Below are 19,600 nucleotides of genomic sequence, written 5' to 3'. Positions count from 1 at the left end.
GACAGTAGTACAGCTTGAAATTATATTTTACCTTAGTGATGGGATATTCAAAAGTCTCACTTCCTTTACCTAATAGATCGGAGCAGCATGTACAGCTCATACAGCAAAATGTACCTATTCTTGTAGCTACTAATGGGATTGACTTAACAGGAAAATCTTTATAGCATAATTTGCTTTTTAAATTTCTCAAATTTCTGTAACAAAAATAGGGCCTATCCCCTACAACATTCTTCACTTCGGTAGAGGCCATTAGAATTAGCCAGTTCTTCTCTATTATTTGTTTTACATAATGTGACCGTACATTAAAAGTCATAACATATCTAGTTTTCTCCATAGTAGACTTACAAATATCGGTAACTATTTGGTCATCAACTCCCATCTGAAAAATGGGTTTAGCAGTCGTACCCCTTTCTGTTTTGACCGTATTGCTTAATTGTAGCACTTGTGCATGGTCATATCCGCTTGACATAAATTCAACTTTCATATCTGCCAGTTGCTGAAGGAAGACAGAATCATCAGTGTTAAGTTTGCTTGCTCTTCTAAACTGTGCTAACATAACACCTCTAAAAACATGAGGCGCACGCATACTGCGTCTATTTAAGTATCTCTCAGCATGTATCTCTTTTTTGTGGATACTGGTTTCAATAACACCATCCGTAATATGTAGGTTTAGATCCAAAAATGTAACATTATAGCAGAATATTGCATCTTAAACTTCAAAAAAGTCATAGTTTTATTTAAATACTCTATATACTCATGGAGTTCTAAACTAGTACCCTTCTATACAACAAAACAATCATCAACAAAACGTTGGTATAAACAAACCTTCTGGTTTAAAACATTAAAGTCACTGCACACATATTTCTGTTCCCATTGATGTAGAACCAAATTCACATACATATTAGCCACTGATGTGCCCATTGCCATCCCAGATAACTGCAAATAAAAATCATCATTAAACAAAAAAATGTTCCTGGTCAAAACAATTTCTAACAAGGAACATAAAGTTTCTATTTCTTTAGCAGACATTGTTCCCTTATGCACCAAAAATTCTCTAATAGCTTGTATACCATCTTCATTGGGGATTACTGTAAACAATGAGGTTATATCCAACTTTACAAACAAATAATCACTGCACTGTAAAGCTCCGGTATCTTAGGTAGCATACCAATGTCACAGTTTCAAAACAAAATCAGTGGTATCCTTCAAAATATTAGGGCAATCGGGCAAAAATTGACTTAGTTTCCTTTGCAGATATATCGAGATAGGCTTGGTTATCCAACCCTTTCTGGACACTATGGGTCTCATCGGTGGGTTTTCCAGTGATTTGTGTATTTTAGGAAGTCCATATAGCTGCAGGGTAATGGGACATGGTACAGTGAAGTAATTAAATAAAGGTAAATCGATGTCTCCACATAGTTGTAACTCAAAAATCAATATATTTACCTCACTAATATATTTTCTGACATCAAGCATTGTAATGCATTTAAAAGTATTCCCTTCCCCCAATAGTAGCTCCATGGAGGGTATTTTCTATATCGAGTATTTCTGTTTTCAGGTCACTTTCCATTTGTACCATTGAGTATACCTGTATTAATAGCCTTCCATGATGTATGTGAGGTAGATTTAAGAAAGTTTTATACAACTAGATCTGTAAAGAAAAAATTTAATCTAACTTATGATAAATCCCTAGCCTTGAAAGCTTTGGTTAATGATAACAGCATTATTATAAAGCAGGCTGACAAGGGAGGTTCAGTGGTCATTATGGATCGTATTAATTATATACACTCCATGGAACTACTACTGGGGGAAGGGAATACTTTTAAACGCATTACAATGCTTGATGTCAAAAAATATATTAGTGAGGTAAATATGTTGATTTTTGAGTTACAACTATGTGGAGACAAAGATTTACCTTTATTTAATTACTTCACTGTACCATGCCCCATTACCCCACAACTATATAGACTTTCTAAAATACACAAATCACTGGAAAACTCACCAATGAGACCCATAGTGTCCGGAAAGGGTTGGATAACCGAGCCTATCTCAGTATATCTGCAAAGGAAACAAAGTCAATTTTTGCCCGATTGCCCTAATATTTTGAAGGATACCACTAATTTTGTTTTGAAACTGGGACATTGGTATGATACCTTACATACCGGAGCTTTACAGTGCAATGATTGTTTGTAATGTTGGATATAACCTCATTGTTTACAGTAATCCCCAATGAAGTTGGTATACAAGCTATTAGAGAATTTTTGGTGCATAAGGGAACAATGTCTGCTAAAGAAATAGAAACTTTATGTTCCTTGTTAGAAATTGTTTTGACCAGGAATGTTTTTTTTGTTTAATGATGATTTTTATTTGCGGTTATCTGGGGTGGCAATGGGCACATCAGTGGTTAATATGTATGCGAATTTGACTCTACATCAATGGGAACAGAAATATGTGTGCAGTGACTTTAATGTTTTAAACCAGAAGGTTTGTTTATACCAACGTTTTGTTGATGATTGTTTTGTTGTATAGAAGGGTACTAGTTTAGAACTCCATGAGTATATAGAGTATTTAAATAAAACTATGACTTTTTTGAAGTTTAAGATGCAATATTCTGCTATAATGTTACATTTTTGGATCTAAACCTACATATCACGGATGGTGTTATTGAAACCAGTATCCACAAAAAAGAGATACATGCTGAGAGATACTTAAATAGATGCAGTATGCGTGCGCCTCATGTTTTTAGAGGTGTTATGTTAGCACAGTTTAGAAGGGCAAGCAAACTTAACACTGATGATTCTGTCTTCCTTCAGCAACTGGAAGATATGAAAGTTGAATTTATGTCAAGCGGATATGACCATGCACAAGTGCTACAATTAAGTAATACGGTCAAAACAGAAAGGGGTACGACTGCTAAACCCATTTTTCAGATGGGAGTTGATGACCAAATAGTTACCGATATTTGTAAGTCTACTATGGAGAAAACTAGATATGTTATGACTTTTAATGTACGGTCACATTATGTAAAACAAATAATAGAGAAGAATTGGCTAATTTTAATGGCCTCTACCGAAGTGAAGAATGTCGTAGGGGATAGGCCCTATTTTTGTTACAGAAATTTGAGAAATTTAAAAAGCAAATTATGCTATAAAGATTTTCCTGTTAAGTCAATCCCATTAGTAGCTACAAGAATAGGTACATTTTGCTGTATGAGTTGTACATGCTGCTCCGATTTATTAGGTAAAGGAAGTGAGACTTTTGAATATCCCATCACTAAGGTAAAATATAATTTCAAGTTGACAGCAAGCTGTACCACTGTCAATGTGGTCTATTTAGCTACCTGTGTGTCATGCCCCTCATTTTATGTGGGTAAAACTACTAGAAAATTGAAGGAGCGCATTATAGAACACAAATCGGATATACGTAGGGGAAATGAGAATAATGCATTATGTAAGCACATACTGTGCACTGATATTTCCCATAAATTTAAGTTCAGGGCAATAGATATAGTAGCTAAATCTATTAGGGGAGGAGACTTAAACAATGTGCTTAAAATTAAAGAATATGAGTGGATTTTACATTTGATGGCTGACCACCCTCCCGGTTTAAACAGTGCTGTATCTCTAAAACCCATTTTAGTTAAAATACAGCAGAACAAACTTTGACTTTTAACTTTTATCTAATTTTAAGTAATTTTTAATGTTTTAATTGTTGTTCTATCACATGTTTGGCTGGCTGTAGTCGTGATGGATTTTGTGTTCCTATTTAAAGTCTTAACTATTGATGTAATGTGTTTTAGTATTGAGGAAAGGTGTGTACCCAAAAGCTTTGCTTCTTTATTAAACATTTTTTCTCTTGATGTTGGATTTTGTTGCAGGGAAATAAGGTATATAAGGAAAGCTGATGGTGGAATGCAGAAGTCCAGGAAGTCATCAAAATAATGGAGTTCAGGAAACGTGGGAGATAGAAAAGACAGACCAGCCTAGAAAGGAATACTGGTTGGCTAACAAAAAGGCTAAGAAAAGAGCTGCAATAACAAAGAATAGGGCATCAGAGGCACTGTACCAACTTCTGGAAAGTGATTCAGTAAAGGGCACAAAGAAACTATATCAGGTTGCAAGGCAAATACAGAACGATAAAGAAGATAGTCAGATATGCTTCATAAGGGATGCCAGCAACAACCTGCTCACCAGTCCACAGGACATCAAGGGCAGATGGAAGGAGTACTTCCAGAAGCCTCTATATAAAGAAAACCTCACAGAAGCTGTACTGCTCCAGATATGATAAAGATGCTGGGTGAGACAGGGGAGAGATGCCACCTGAAGGTACTCATAGCAGTGCAGCGAAAAAAGCATAAACCAGACAATTTCTGAATTAGCATACTCATGCCAGTGTACAAGAACAAAGGGGTCATCCAAAACTGTGGACAGTACAGAGGTATCAAACTCCTGTCATATTGCATAAAAGTTCTGGAGAGGGTGATTGATAAATGGATATGCAGAGTAGTAGAAAGTAATATGGGAGATGAGCAGTTTGGATTCAGATCAGGATGCAGCATAACTGACTTGATGTTTGCAGTGAGACAAGCAGTTGAGAATAAACTAGAGATGAGGAAAGAGTCCAACTGTGCATTCCCCGATTTGTTGAAAGCATATGACAAGGTCCCAAGAAAGCTGATTTGGGCAGGACTGTGGTGATTCAAAGTCCCAAAAAACATTGTTAGAATTAGTGCAGCTATGTACAAGGACCCAGTGACTCAAGTACAAATAGTGTATGGTCTCATAGATGGGTTCCCAGAGGGAGTGGATGTAAATTATCATTCAACTCTGAGCCCACTGAAGTTCATACTGGTGATGGACTACATTAGCAAACAGGTTGGAGGGGAAAGATCAACAAAGTTGCTGATTGCAGATGATATAGCATTACAGGCAGACTCTGATCAAGAACTTCAGCAAAGGATAGGGGAATGGAATACAAAACTGAAGGCACATGGGATGAAGCTAAGTACAGATAAGGCAGTGATAATGGTAGCAAATTGGGGAAATCAGAAAAAGCAGAGAACAGAGATAGAAGGGAAGACAGTGGAACAGGTTAACAGCTTCAAGTGTCTGAGTGGGGTGGTAGAGAAAGGAAGGTTAAATAAAGAGGTCAAAGCTAAAATAAGAGGGGATGTAGCCAAATGGCATAGAGTGCCAGGTGCAGTGTATGACAGAAGAATGCTAAAGAAACTGGAAAGTAAGGTGTACAAAACAGTGGTGTAACCAGTGCTACTGTATGGTACAAAAACCTGGGCAATAAAGGCAGAGAAAATGAGGAAGCTAGAGATGATGGAAATGAAGTGCCTCAGATAGGTGGTAGGATGCACACTGACGGGACATAAGAGCAGAAGCTAAAGTAGCTCCAATTGCAGAAAAGATCAAAGAGAACAGATTATGGTGGTTCAGGCACATGTGCAGAAAAGCAGAAGAGAATCTAGTGAAGAAGATTTGGGACAGACAGAAAGAAGGTAAGCGGGAACTAGGGTATCTAGCAAAGAGGTGGATTCATTGTGTGTAACAGTCAGGCATGAGTATCGAAGACAACAGGAGTGTGGCATTGAATTGAGAGAGAGATAGCAACAGTTAGCATGACAACCCAACCCCATATAGAAAATGGGAAGAAGGAGGTTGTTGATGATGATAATGATGATGTGTATTCTTGTGGAGCAAGTAGGAATATTTTACTGTAACTACAATTGCCATCAGTTATATGAGGCTGCACAGTAAACAAAGTGGCTATAGTAAACAAAGTGGCTATAGTTACTGTTTACAGGGGATCTTTTGGGGTGAAATTGACTGATTCTGCTGTCATTTTGCTTAAGCATACATACACTAAACATACATATTCGCACACACACACACACACACACACACACACACACACACACACACACACACACACACACACACACACACACACAAAACACACACACTTACACTTGCATGTCTATATCCTTAATGAATACATCAGAGAACTAATATATAACTAAAGAGAAGTAGTTAGAATGAATCGTGTAGAAAGGGACTAAGGGATAACACTATATTTTTATTGCATTTAGGTACACTATAGTCAGAAATAAGTGCGATTTACTTTTTTTATTCAATTTTTTAACCAGATATGAGAGTTGGTACTGGAACACTTTTCATCTACAAGAGCTACAAGACAGTATTATATTGCACTAAGAGCAAGTAAATTATATATATAATACATAGCCAACATGAAATAAATGCAAATTAAATATGACGAATATGTATGAGTTGATAAAAAATACTCATGCAGACATATGTATTGCAATTTATTAGTACTTTGCAAAATTAGAGGTTTAGTAAGTAGTGTGAAACCTTTATTGGGTTGATCTTTTTATTAATGTTTCACAGTAAAAAATTGAATTCCATCAATAGTGAATTTAATTCATTAGGAAAATAAAATTTCTGTTGGAAACATTGAATGTACAGTAATCTAGAGAAGAGTTCATGGATACTAAATGGGATTATGGATACAGTAAAGAAGAGCTACAGTACTGACTGAATGGGAGGGAGAGAGGAAGAAATTAGTGTTGCAATGCTATATAATGTGGTATTGATATGGATTTAAAAATTCAACTTCAGTGAGACAGTCTCAGAGGCAGAAGTAGTAGAAATTGGGGCTTGATAGCTAAAAAGTGCTTAGGCATTATCCTTTATCCCTAACACACTGAAATGAATAGGATTCATTTAGGATATCTACCACTTTTCCACATTGACAGTAAAGTAGATTTCATTTTAAATGTTCTCTGTCAAGTGATTCATATAAGCTAATACAACTTTATAAAACTCTTTTGTCCTACTTTTCAGATTAATTGTGGTCTTTGATGTTTTGTGGATTCTTCTAAAAATCAACAAAAAGATCAAAATAGTTTTTAAATGCAGGCTGCAGTGGCTTTTGCCCTTATGTCCCCAAGTACTTCTAAAACAAGTTTCAGTTCACTAGACATGATATTATATGTCAAACCTCTTTCAAGTGTTTATGATTTTCAAAATAAAAGTACAGCTTACGTTTTCAGATAAGGGTGCACCATATGGTATCTCTTCATAATCATTAACTTTGTGGTAAGAAAGCAAAACAAAAGTCCACCATTGATGTCTGTCATACTAGTGAGGTGTGTAGGAAGGGGCATTCCCAGAAGAATAGAGTAAGGCTAGCTTCTCTTTGTATAGGCAGCTGATAAGACTCTACATGGAATATATTTGTGCATTTCTTGATAATGTACCATTCTGAGAGGCAGTTTTTAACAACCTTAAAAAATATGTTGTACTGTATTTATCAAAAGGCATATAAAAACTCTGCAAGAACTTACTATATGTAACGCTGAAGAAAGAAAAAAAAGACATTATGAAAGTGCTTTCTCAAGAAAGAATAAGACCAAGTGGTTACCGCTGCAGTAGAGATCTTGAGTGAAGAACATTCAAATTAATGTCATTTCCTCAAATGAAAACTGAATAATGTGGCTTTTTGTGGAACTGCTGCACCATAGGATTTGTACATTTTCCTTGAGTATGCAGGGACCCAGGAGCAGGGTTACTACTGCTTCCACTTTATGCAGGATAGTGCTCTGCTAACACTTGGGTTCTGTGAGATAAAAACTACTTCCAAGCTTTTCTCTTGTAGTAGAATAAAACAGTTATTTGTATCTGAAATAGTTTAATATGATATGAAACAATGGAAAAAATGAAATCCCATAAACGTGCTTTCATGTATTACTCGTTAAACAAACTTAAATGAATACATTTTGGCAACAGAGTAAAACCCAAGCCTTTGTACTGACTGAGGACATAGCTTTCCTGAATATTATACTTTTACATAAAAAGCCCCATTTTCAGCATTGGAAAAGGTGTCAGCTCTTATTGGGAATTAATGCATATCACTTGCATAAGTCTATGAGCCCCTCCCAAAAAATAGTTTGCAGTTTTTGTTTTACAGTCAATGCATTTTCCTTAAGTTTCATTGAAGAAAATGGCATTCATAGAAGCTTATTTCAAACAAACATGCTAAAAATTGCTGCTCTTTCAGAAAGATAAATCTATTAGCAAGAAAAATGTGGTTTGATGATGCCTGATCACTGGGAAAATTAGATATAAGAAACTATTACATAACAGAAAGGAAGAAGGAAAAACCCTTTTATCACACAGAGAAAACAGAAAGATGCACACACACACACACACACACACACAGTAGATAAATAGATATAGATGGTATACACATGAAAAATACGCTGTAATCATTTCCATTTTAACATCATTGTCATAATTTTCCCCCATGCAACATAAAAGTGTAAAAACAGGGTGCAGTAAAACAAAAATAATATGCCAGAGTCTCATAATTAAAATAATATTTTCAGAATTTTTATTATGTGTTAACACAAAATAGGCCAATGTATAAAGACTGCAGCTTAACTTTATAACTTTATATGAAGGGAAACTTGTCAAATGTAACAAATTAGACAAAAAGATTGCAACATTTAATTCAGAAAATAATATATAATACATTTTCCTGCCTTTAAATTTAGCATCCTCCCAAACTACACTGCTAAGTAGGAGCTGAGTAGCTTCTCTCCAATGTCCATTTTATACATATTATTCCTTACTATTACACAACTACAAAGGAAACTACTATGATGCATAAGTTCTTGATATAAAAAACTCACCTTCTGACAACTTTCCACATATCCACATACATACAAGTGCAACCTTTCAGAAATATAAATATTGTGCAATCATAGTGTGGCATGTCTTAGCTTGCCTAGCTTTACAATGTTAACAGATTAGTGACAGGCATAATATTACCTGCTGCTTTATTTGAGACACAACATATTAATTACACACATTCAAAGTTTTGTGAAAAAAAAAGGCCAAAGTAAACACATGTGACGGAGTAAATCACAGAACTATTCATTTCCTATTGGCAAAACTGTAATAACACATTATGGAAAGAAGACAAACAGAAAACTCTGTGTTTCATTAAAACAAATGCTTAAAAACATTATCAGCCTATCACCTAAAAGGATTTTGTGCATATCTTTTTCATTAAATCAGTGAGACCACATGCCCATTTCTCATGAAAGCATACTGCATGAAATCCTTTTAAAACTATGATAATTTATAATCATTCTGTAACAATTATCTGCTTAGTCTTTGTGTTAATATTTCATTTTGGAATGACACTCATTAAATTACATAAAGCATGAGACCTTTGGAATTCCTGAAGCAGTATTTTAACATTAAGGTCTGTAGTGGAATTGTTCAGAATATAGTACTATAAATCTGTAATGTTAGTGGATATACCACATTACACTAGACACAACAATGTAGATTTTAGTATGAGCAGTTTAAAATTTGGCAACTGAATTGAATTGTCATAACATTGTAAAAGTGATAACGATCTTGAACAACAACACAATATTTATTTTACAGACTAAAAGCAGATTATTGTTTATACTGGATTTTTTTAAGAAATGCAGATAGCAGTAGTGCTCGAAATATGAGAGTTTACAATCTGTTCCATCATACAATAATACAAGAGTTCAGTTAAGCCTCATACCACAACTGTATGTCCCTAGAAATGTCATATATAGAATGCAAATTGAGGTTTGTGTCAAGCTGTAGGCTTGGATTTTATTTATGTAAAGAATCATAACTGTTTTGAGTATTGGCAATAACAAATGGCATCAGTGCTAAATATCATGACGATATTAAGAATCACAAAAGTGAGCATAGCTCGTATGCTTTGGTTTATGCATCATTTGTAGTAATATAATGATTTCATTGCAGATGTTCATCTCTCACTGAGTTATCAGTTTATAGAAATGATGAAGATGTGAACATTTCCCTGATATCACTGTCATTAAATAGTATGTTACAAAATGCCTAACATTTCAGATATACAACTGTAAGCCATTTAATGGCCAGCTTCATATTCCTGTTGCTCTGAATACACATTTTTGAAGCACCATTTTGAAGATCTGTTTGACAACACGGGTCTGTTTAGCTGTTGTTTGTGCATCCATATACATGTCTGTGTCCACTTTTATGCTTTTATCCTTAAATGTCTGTTTCCTTGAGTCCATAGCAACCAGATACATCATAACTCTCATGGTTAGTATGTTCTGTGAAGTCTTTACAGATTGCCATAGCAACAGATTCAATTTCTTGTTTATTGTGATTGGACACATTACTTTTATTTGATCCATTCCTAATTTTAATGGACAGATTGTTCATCTTCTTCTTAATCTGGGATGATGATCTCTGGAAAGGAGAGAAGAGGTGCAACCCCCCAAGGCTGAATGCTTTTCTTTTAATGGGCTGCTCAGAAGCTGATGAATTATATATAGAAGAACTGCTGAATGCTGCAAACCTAGGCTTGATGTCACCATCTGATTCACGACTGGAGCTGTTGAAAGATGTTCTCCACTGATGGTCATAGACTCTCCACAGAGGCCGCCTTCTCCTTTGGCACTGGCACCTCAGAAGCCTTATGAATGCTCTTTTGAACTCTTTGCTGGAACATGGATAGATTATGGGGTTGACACAGCTATTGAAGTATCCCAGCCAAAAGATTACCTTGAAGAGCAGACCTGTTGGCTTTAGAGAAGGAAAAAAGGAACCTAAACAAAACAAAATTAAATAAACGAAAAATTAATAACTGATAAACTGTAAGTATATTATATACTGATTTGTGTCATGAATGTAATAATATTTTACTGAATGAAATGCATCATAAACATATTATATATTCATGCATAATATGGTAGTAGAACTATAACAGCTATTTTTAACAGCTGTTTTTTTTAAATTACCTCAAAGTTAAAGTTCCACCACTACACAGAGATTTAATCTGAAACATAGATAATTACTATTCAGTTTTAATAACAAAATACTAAAAAATGCTGAAAAATTCACTTTTCATAGAAATTAACAAACAGGAGGGGAAACAAGGGAAGAGAGATATAAGCTGCCAAAATATCAACTGATTTAAACTAGACTTAATATACAATGATGTTACATATGTTATTGAGACTCCAATAGAGGCACCTCCATTTTTTGCATGTGAAGTATTGCTTTTCTGATGTCAGTGTTGACATGCAAAGGGGCTGCCAAGCCTAAAAACATTGGCAGTGCAAGTACCAGTGGTCCTGTGGCTTAGCAGGTAGCACACCTGAGATCAAAGGCTGTGGACTCTTTTCCCATACCAGGTGCATTCATTAGTTTATTGGTAATGAAGCATGGGGAGTGCTGCATACATGAGTATACCAGCTTTTGGATGAGATGTTAAACTGAGGTCCTTTTTGAATACGTTGGTGATAACTCAGATAGATGTGAAAGATCCCAGGGCATTTATTGACAAAAAAGTATTTTTATTTACATAATATTTAAAAGAAAGTATATACACCGAATTCACACATACTTATACATATTTTGACATTTAAATTTCATATATACACATTCCACAATTCCCTATCCTGCCCACACCTACTTCCATAGCCATTTTTGTCATTAGATTTATAATATTATTAAAAATATTAAACAAAACCTCATCTGATCTTGAACTTCATAATTCCCACATAACACAAAACCATTTTCATAGCTAACTCCGTAACAATTTCTTTTTTGAACGTGTTTATAATACCCATATAAAATCTTCTCATACTTATTTCTGTTACATTGTTTAGAACCTTATTATCTAGCTATTCTTCCACCTTGTTAACTCTTCTGCATAAAAAATGTTCTAACATCTACTACTCTCTAATTTCCTAACAGAACATTCCCCCATAAATTTATAAAAAATTTTTCCTACACAGACAACTTAGCTAAACTTAGCTTCCATTAATAATCTTGCAAAAGTATGATATTTTTCAATCTACGCTTTCTATTCCTTATTGCCTTCTTAACATCCTCAATTAGAGTAGTGGTGCTTTATTAACATTTACATTCATTTATACCACGAAAAGCTTTAAATCAGTTATTTGCACTTCTCATTTTTACATTCATACTTAAAATTATTTACAAGTTATCAATACAAAAGAACTTAATTAAATGATTTTCTTTCATTTATGTTTTCCCTCTGTCCATCCTTTTTTCCACAACCTTCCCCTTATTTCAGTTAGTATACAATCCTCTTCCATTTTCATGGTATATAGCAAATTATCACATATTTTTCCACAGCAACCATATTGTCACAAGCAATACTTTCTCCTATTTATTAATATCATATATTTCTTATATAACAGATTCATAGGTTCATGGATTAGTACTAGACTAACTGCCATTGTGGCCTATTTTAAACTTAGCCAATTAACACATATGAGAATCAAACTGTGCACCTTGTGCATGTAAGGCAAATATCTTAACCATTATGCCAACCTCTCTCTCTGGTGAGGAATCAGACCTACTACCTTTTGTCTGGGAGGTAAACACCTTAACCATTATACCAACCCCAAAATCAGAACCAAACCCTGTATCTTGTGTCTATGAGGTAAATACATTAACCATTATGCCAACCAAACAACTATAGCATTCATATTTGTACATTTAAATCCTCCCCATCTCTATTTTTTTTAATCTAACATTTTTTTATTCTTTTTGTTTATATCATTTCTGTGCTTTTTAAACTTCTATAATTTCATTTTATTCTCCTACTCTTCACACATTCAACACATTTTCTTTCTCCATCTTTCTTTCCTCCATCATCTTATATTTTATATTGCCTTTCACCAGTAATTTGTCTAATAAATATTCCTCAAATATCTGCTTCATAAAAATTTTAGAACCTTTTTCATCTGTCTTTTAATGTCTTTTCCTCATCTTATTTTAACACATGCACACACACACACACACACACACACACACACACACACACGCACACATGCACACACGCACACACGCACACACGCACACACGCACACACACGCATGCATGCACACATGCACGCACACATGCACACATGCACACATGCACACACACACACACACACACACACACACACACACACACACACACACACACACACACATACGCACACACACAATGAACAATCATATTATATCATTTTTTATTTTTATATCATCACTTACTTTAACTTCTATAATTTAATTTTATTCTCCTATTCATCTTTCATAATTTTCTATATAATCAATATAATTTTACCACACATGTCTTCTTTCATTATAAGTTCCTTCATCCATTTATTTAATATGTTTTAAAAAACATCTCTTTCATCTTTACTCATTTCCTTATAATGCTGATAGGTTATATCATCCTGGCATTGTTTCTTTCTTGCATTATTTTATTTTCTTCTCTCTTTCTTCTGTGTTTATATAATTTTCTAAAAAAAATCCTTATTTTTTAAAACTTTCCATTCATCTTGCACATCCATTTCCTCTTTTTCTACGTTTTTCCTACCCAATTCTCTACCACCTCCATAATATCCTCTTATTTGTATTTTAGTCTCCTTTGCTATCTAAGATAGCATCCATCCTTCCATCTCTTACTCTTACTTATTTTTCTAAATATGGAGAAACCTCTACTTTCTTTCCTTTCAAAAAATATTTGCATACATAACATTGTTTCTACATTTTCTCAGTTCTGGTCATGTATCTAGTTTTCTATACCCTTATTTTGTCACATCCTTGTTCTATCTCTTTCTCATAATTCCAAAAAAAAACTTTATATTTCATCCAACTTTTTTTAATTCTTCTTTCCACTCCCAAATATTTCTGCTGATACACTACCCACCATTCTATCCAGTATTTATAAAATGGTCTCATTGTCATATAATCTTTCCATAATATTTCTTTCTCTCTTGTTATATCTTCCTATTTTTATACTTTGCAGTTAATTACTTTATTCTTTTTCAATCCTGTATTATTTTGCTGTTTTCCTATTCCAGCCCACACTACTCTATGAGCTGAAATTTCTGCATTATGTACTCTACCTGTTATTGTTTTAATATCTTTATGGTAAGCTGGATAATCAATTTTAGTCTTAAAATGCCCTTCTTATATGTTCATTCTCTATTCTTTACTAATTTTAGTTCTCCACACTCCATATTTTATAATTTCATTAACAGCTTAATATCCTGTGTTATTTTTCCCTTTTCTTTTCTCAGGTTACAGTTAAAATCTGCTAGCATCACTGCTGATATATTTACTAACACAATATTTTTTTAATTTCTTCACATAACTGCTTTCTATCCATCATAGTAGTATACTAATAATCACTATTAATCTTATACATTTTTGTCTCATTCTGATATTACACAGCATTACTCTTCCTGATACTTCTATTGTTACATTAAGAATTCTTATTTCTTATTTTTTTATAAGAATTACTATTACAGAACATGTCCCATTTCCTGCAGACCTAACACCCCCCATCATACCACTCAACCTGGAAACATCAAAAATCTGGACAAGGCCCATGAAAAATAGGTACAAATCTGTATGCTGATTAACATAACATTTGCATACATACTTATGTAACCCCACCCACTCCAATGGAATTAAGGGATACCAACTTTCAAATGCAAACTGAAGAACAGAACCAACATATGGCACCAGAGTTCCCCTGCAGCCATTCCAATGTCCCACTACTTGGCTATTTCACCCCATTTACCATAAACACTAATGTGTGTATGCATACTGCTTTACTTCTACAATGATTATTTGGATTTTATTTTTACATTTTATAGCACACTGCACAAACACTAATAGACATCTGCTAAACAAAGCAATACTGTCTCATAATGAAAATAGACTTAGCATTAAAACTTCTCTGTCCTTGAAACTCACATTCATTGAAACAGCATTGAAACCCACACCACATCCAAAGAAAATGCATCTAACCAGTGGTGGATAAAGATTACCTTTGGGCTGTTTACAAATCATAGACCCCTTCCACACAAAACAAGACACATACATGTGTTCTTTGATACACCTTCCTGACTTTATTAAATTATATTCCTTGTATAATACAGCACACTTATTAGACTTAGAGTGCATTTTACATTTATTGTTAAAACATTTTTCCAGTAGGCAATGAAACAAAATGCATGAACCAGTAATGACAAAACTGCCCAATTCAGAACATTTCCATCATAAAAGTACACTTCCACACATACACTATATATATATATATATATATATATTTTATATATGTAAATATATATATATATATATATATATATATATATATATATATATATATAGGTTCATAGGTTCATAGGTAGGTACTAGGCTATTGGCCCTGGAGCCTATATAAGCCTACCCAAAAAGGTTCCCTGGCTTTTGCCACCCAAGAAAATTATTTTCCTGTGGCCCTGTCAAGCAGTGCCACAGAAGTGATCCCCGGGGTGAAATTTCTATTTCCCATCCAGTTGTCAAGATTTTTCTTAAAGAGGGCCAATGAAGAGCTTTGCTTGACATGAATGGGTAGCTTGTTCCAGAGTATGGGAAGTCTCTGGAACAGGAATCTATCCCTCCAGCATGTTCTGTTTATTGTGGTGACAAGGTTTAGGTCCCTGGAGCATGAGCGTATATATATATATATATATATATATATATATATATATATATATATACACAACATTAGAATGACAGTAGTGTAAGCCATAGGCATCTTGCACAGCGTCTGGCACTTATTTTCAGTTTCAGTTTTTTCGTGTGTGGTGGGGACAAAAGGCCAAAAAGCAGGGACACATTTTAAACATTGCTTGTATAATTTTGAAAAGTTGCTATAATAAAATGTTATGCTGCCACCATGCATTTCACTGCCAAGTCTTGAACCCAGGACCCTGTGCACTATAGTCAGAGCAACATACCACTATGCCAAATCAGCAGTTTCCTGAAAGATAGGAAGACTGAAACTTAAATGGCTATCATTTAGTGAATTCAGTTCTCGCTTCTTACTATAGCTCTCAATGTCTTAATACAAAAAACCTGGAAAGAGCTAATAATGGGGGAATACAGCCCCAAAATAGGGACACATTTCAAATACTGGTCTTATGTTACCATTTATTTTCCGAAGAATATGAAGTCTGAAATTCAAATGCCTGTCATTAGTGAAGTCAATCCTTTAGTGATTTGCCACAAAAATGCTGAAAAACCACAGATTTTATGAGGAACAGAACAAAATATAATGCATACATTTACAAGTGGTGATGGCTAGGGACTTTAGGCTCTTGTTACCTGTACCCAAGGTACAGGGTTTGAGCCTGAGTACCTTTAGCTACCAAGTGTATTCACCTGGGGCATTTACAGACACACACACAAAGACATACACACACACACACACACACACACACACAAAATAAAAATACCTCAAAACACGCCTACCCAGAAGATGCTTGCTCAAACTCTGCAATACTCAGGCATTCAATTCCCGACCTGCTCACACACAAAATACCTCAAATATAATTCAAGCAGCAGCGAGATAATACCTAAAAACACATTTACTCAGAAGTTGCATGCTTGCTCAAGCTCTGCAGTACCAAGGCATTCAATTCCTGACCTGCTTGCAGATCCAAGTAAATCCTTCCTTCCCACAGTCAATGTTTCCAGTTGAGATTCAAACAGTTTTTCTTCTCAGGCAAGAAAGCAGCTGGAAAAGTGTGCACGTGAGCCCCTTCTGCTCAGTTCCAACAGGCTGGCGGAGCTAACGTCATTGTGCACGTGATGATGTCAGCTCAAAATGCAAAAAAAAAAGCTGGGAAAATTTGGAAATTAAGGGGTGCCACTTGGGAATCGTGGCACCCCATTATTTTGACCCCATAACTCAGTAGAAAATGAGTAATTTGGTATGGTTGAGAGGTATGCCCCCTCCCATACTGCATGTATTATTTTTGTTCTTTGTTAAATCTGGTATCTTAAACAAAAGCATTGTTTTTTTTTTTTTATTTTTTACTGCAATCTATCACAACCAAATCTTTTATATCATTTCTAATACTGCCCACATTTAATGTTAAAATCCCTGTATTATATTTTTCCTTATTTGTATGTGGTTTGCTTCCAGATCTAATTATTTTTTTTTACTTCTAATAAGTCTGCCACCAGTTAAAGTTTCACTATATTGTTATTCTCCTGTCTCCATTTCTCCCCGTTTGTCCTCTTCACTTTCTTAAATTCTTAATTTGTTCTCTTCCTGTATATTAATAATTTTGCTTTGAACTGTTATTTCTTCTCTAACTACCTCTTCATTGTTTAACCTTCTTTTGTATTTCATTCTTCATGCCACATTCTCTTCTTTCAGCATCTTCTGAAGTAATATTTCTACTGTTTGTCTCCCATATGTGTTTTACTTTTTATCTACTCTTTATAATATGGAACAGTCAAACCGGAAGTGTCTAAATTCTTTATATTGTCTACAGACAGGGCTATGTTTTTTGTTATATATACCATCTGCCCACATTGGCAACACCTTCATTTGTTATAATCTTGCACTAAATGATTTTTATACCTCTAGAAATAGCATGCTTTAGGTTGGTCCAATATCTAACAAATCCTCTCTTGCCATTCACAATCATTGTATTTGAAGTATGTTGCATTTCCCTATCCTTAACATCGGGTCTATATCATCAGATCGAATGTTGAAAATCTCGAATGCTCTAAAGAGCAAAAATGCCAGAACTCGAAGTGATTTTTTTTAGATCGCAGTGAAGATCGGAATATTTGCCCTTTCCTCACTGTAGTGTGATCTCAGAGTTGGAATATATATTTAGTAGGGGGTGAGTTTGAGTTCCGGCATTTTCGCTCTTTAGACCGTTTGAGATTTTCAACATTTGATCTGATGATATAGACCCCTTAACACCCATTGCTACCCACACTTCCCTTCCTCAGTCCAAGCACTTCTTTCATTACACATTTTTACCTTCATGTATTTTACTACATAGTGAAAGGAAAAAAATGTTATGGCTCATGCTTATCCATATCTGAAGTCCTAAACTACACATTTATTTTCTTTTATAGTTGTAGCCTCATGCTCTGAAATAAATAGTCTTCCCATGATGATACTGTATTTCACGTTTTAGTCCTAGTCATAAATTTTCCAGCAAGACAGATCTTTCAAATATCATAAAATATTTCAGCTTTCAAATGAATTAATTCTTCTATGTCTTTAATGTCAAACCTTAATGGAAAAATAATGATATCTATAATATTATATGTGTTCACACTGCCATCATTTTTACTTTTTATTCTTACCACTGGTTGTCTTCTCTGTGCCTGGTAAGAAACTGCACACCTTTGTCTCCTCTGAGTTCCTCCTTCTATCCTTTCTTGCAACTAAAAACATGCTGCAATGGTAAACCCTTAAAACTGACTATGCCACCAGCACAGAATACCTCAAGTATTTTTATCTTCACCAATTGTTGCTTCTATTAACAACCTGTCAGTTTCTACCTCCTCTAATCTTCTCTCCATCTTGTCACTCCCTATCACTTCCTCACCTTCTTTTGGGTCTGTCTGCTTTATCAAATTTACCTGAACTTATGTCTCCAGTCCTCCAGTTTCTAAGTCTGTAGCAATTATTTTTCCTCCTTCTTCTTCCTTCCTTCAGTAAAGTTTCCACCTGCTCCCCTCTCCATCTTTCCAACACTCACCTCCATTTTGGAATTTCCTGAACTGCAGTGGCAGCCCTCTGGCACAGCCTAGCATCTTCATATAGTGCTTCACTTCCACTCCTCCAAAGATCAGTGGATGTACCCTGGTGACCTGGTAAAATCTCCCCTAGTAAGGATGAACACTAACTTGAATTTCACCTGAAAAGAGGACACTGATCCAGTAGGACTGATCCAGTCAACAAACAGTTAATATAATAAGTTAGCTGCTTTTGCTCACACCATTGAATTTTTCTCATCTTGAGAAGGAAATCTATGTCTTCTTTGAAACAATGGGAACTATGTACAGACACATGTTGTTCTAATGCCATGTTAAAGTTAAAGACCATGTGGTTACAGGTGGAGAGGTCATATAGACAGGTAGTAAGGATCATAGGTTGGAAACCATGGATGACAAGGTGTACATCTTACTAGAAATGATGATATAGCAACTAACATGATGCAGTTAGGAGAAACTGTACTAAAACAAAAAAGAAGCATTGCACAATGGAAAATAAAGTTGCAGATTCAGATAGTGAGAGACTATATTATCTGAGTAGCTGGCAAGAGGATCAAGTGGATTTTGCATGTTTATCGCTGAACAGGACAACCTGGAATACAAACCAGATTATAATGTTCCCTGCAAATGTCTACTGCATTAATATTCTTTCCAACCACTCAGATCAAAATGGTAATACTGTAGGAATATTGTTTATCTGTCATTAGTGTAGCACATGCTATTACCCTGACAGAAAGTAGGGAAACTACTAGAAAGTGGTGCTTGAGGACTGAGTGCAACATTCGGCTAATGTCAGCTCCTTGTGGAAGTGAGACATTGTCGAGCACTGATACTCATTGCATGTCTCACCATTGGGGATTTACTGGGTGCACGGAGGGCTGAGGAAGTGAAATAGAAAATAGATTCATTGCAGTAGTATGA

General features: G+C 34.9%; 1 protein-coding gene across 1 annotated transcript in view; it reads right to left on the bottom strand.

Moving 5' to 3' along the window:
* Window positions 1-8,420: 8,420 nt before the first annotated feature.
* The window catches only part of LOC122793948 (alpha-1D adrenergic receptor-like), a 521,175-nt gene continuing 509,995 nt past the window's right edge, over window positions 8,421-19,600 (bottom strand). The window contains exon 2 of the mRNA XM_044061993.1: window positions 8,421-10,678. Coding sequence (XP_043917928.1) covers window positions 10,116-10,678 — 563 coding nt within the window. The 3' untranslated portion in view covers window positions 8,421-10,115. The remainder of the gene's footprint in view (window positions 10,679-19,600) is intronic.

Source organism: Protopterus annectens, chromosome 2.part1, assembly GCF_019279795.1.
Source record: "Protopterus annectens isolate FY-2018-M chromosome 2.part1, PAN1.0, whole genome shotgun sequence".
Classification (NCBI taxonomy): domain Eukaryota; kingdom Metazoa; phylum Chordata; order Ceratodontiformes; family Protopteridae; genus Protopterus; species Protopterus annectens.
The sequence above is the reverse complement of the archived record's forward strand: the minus strand, read 5'-3'. Positions and strand labels throughout refer to the sequence as shown.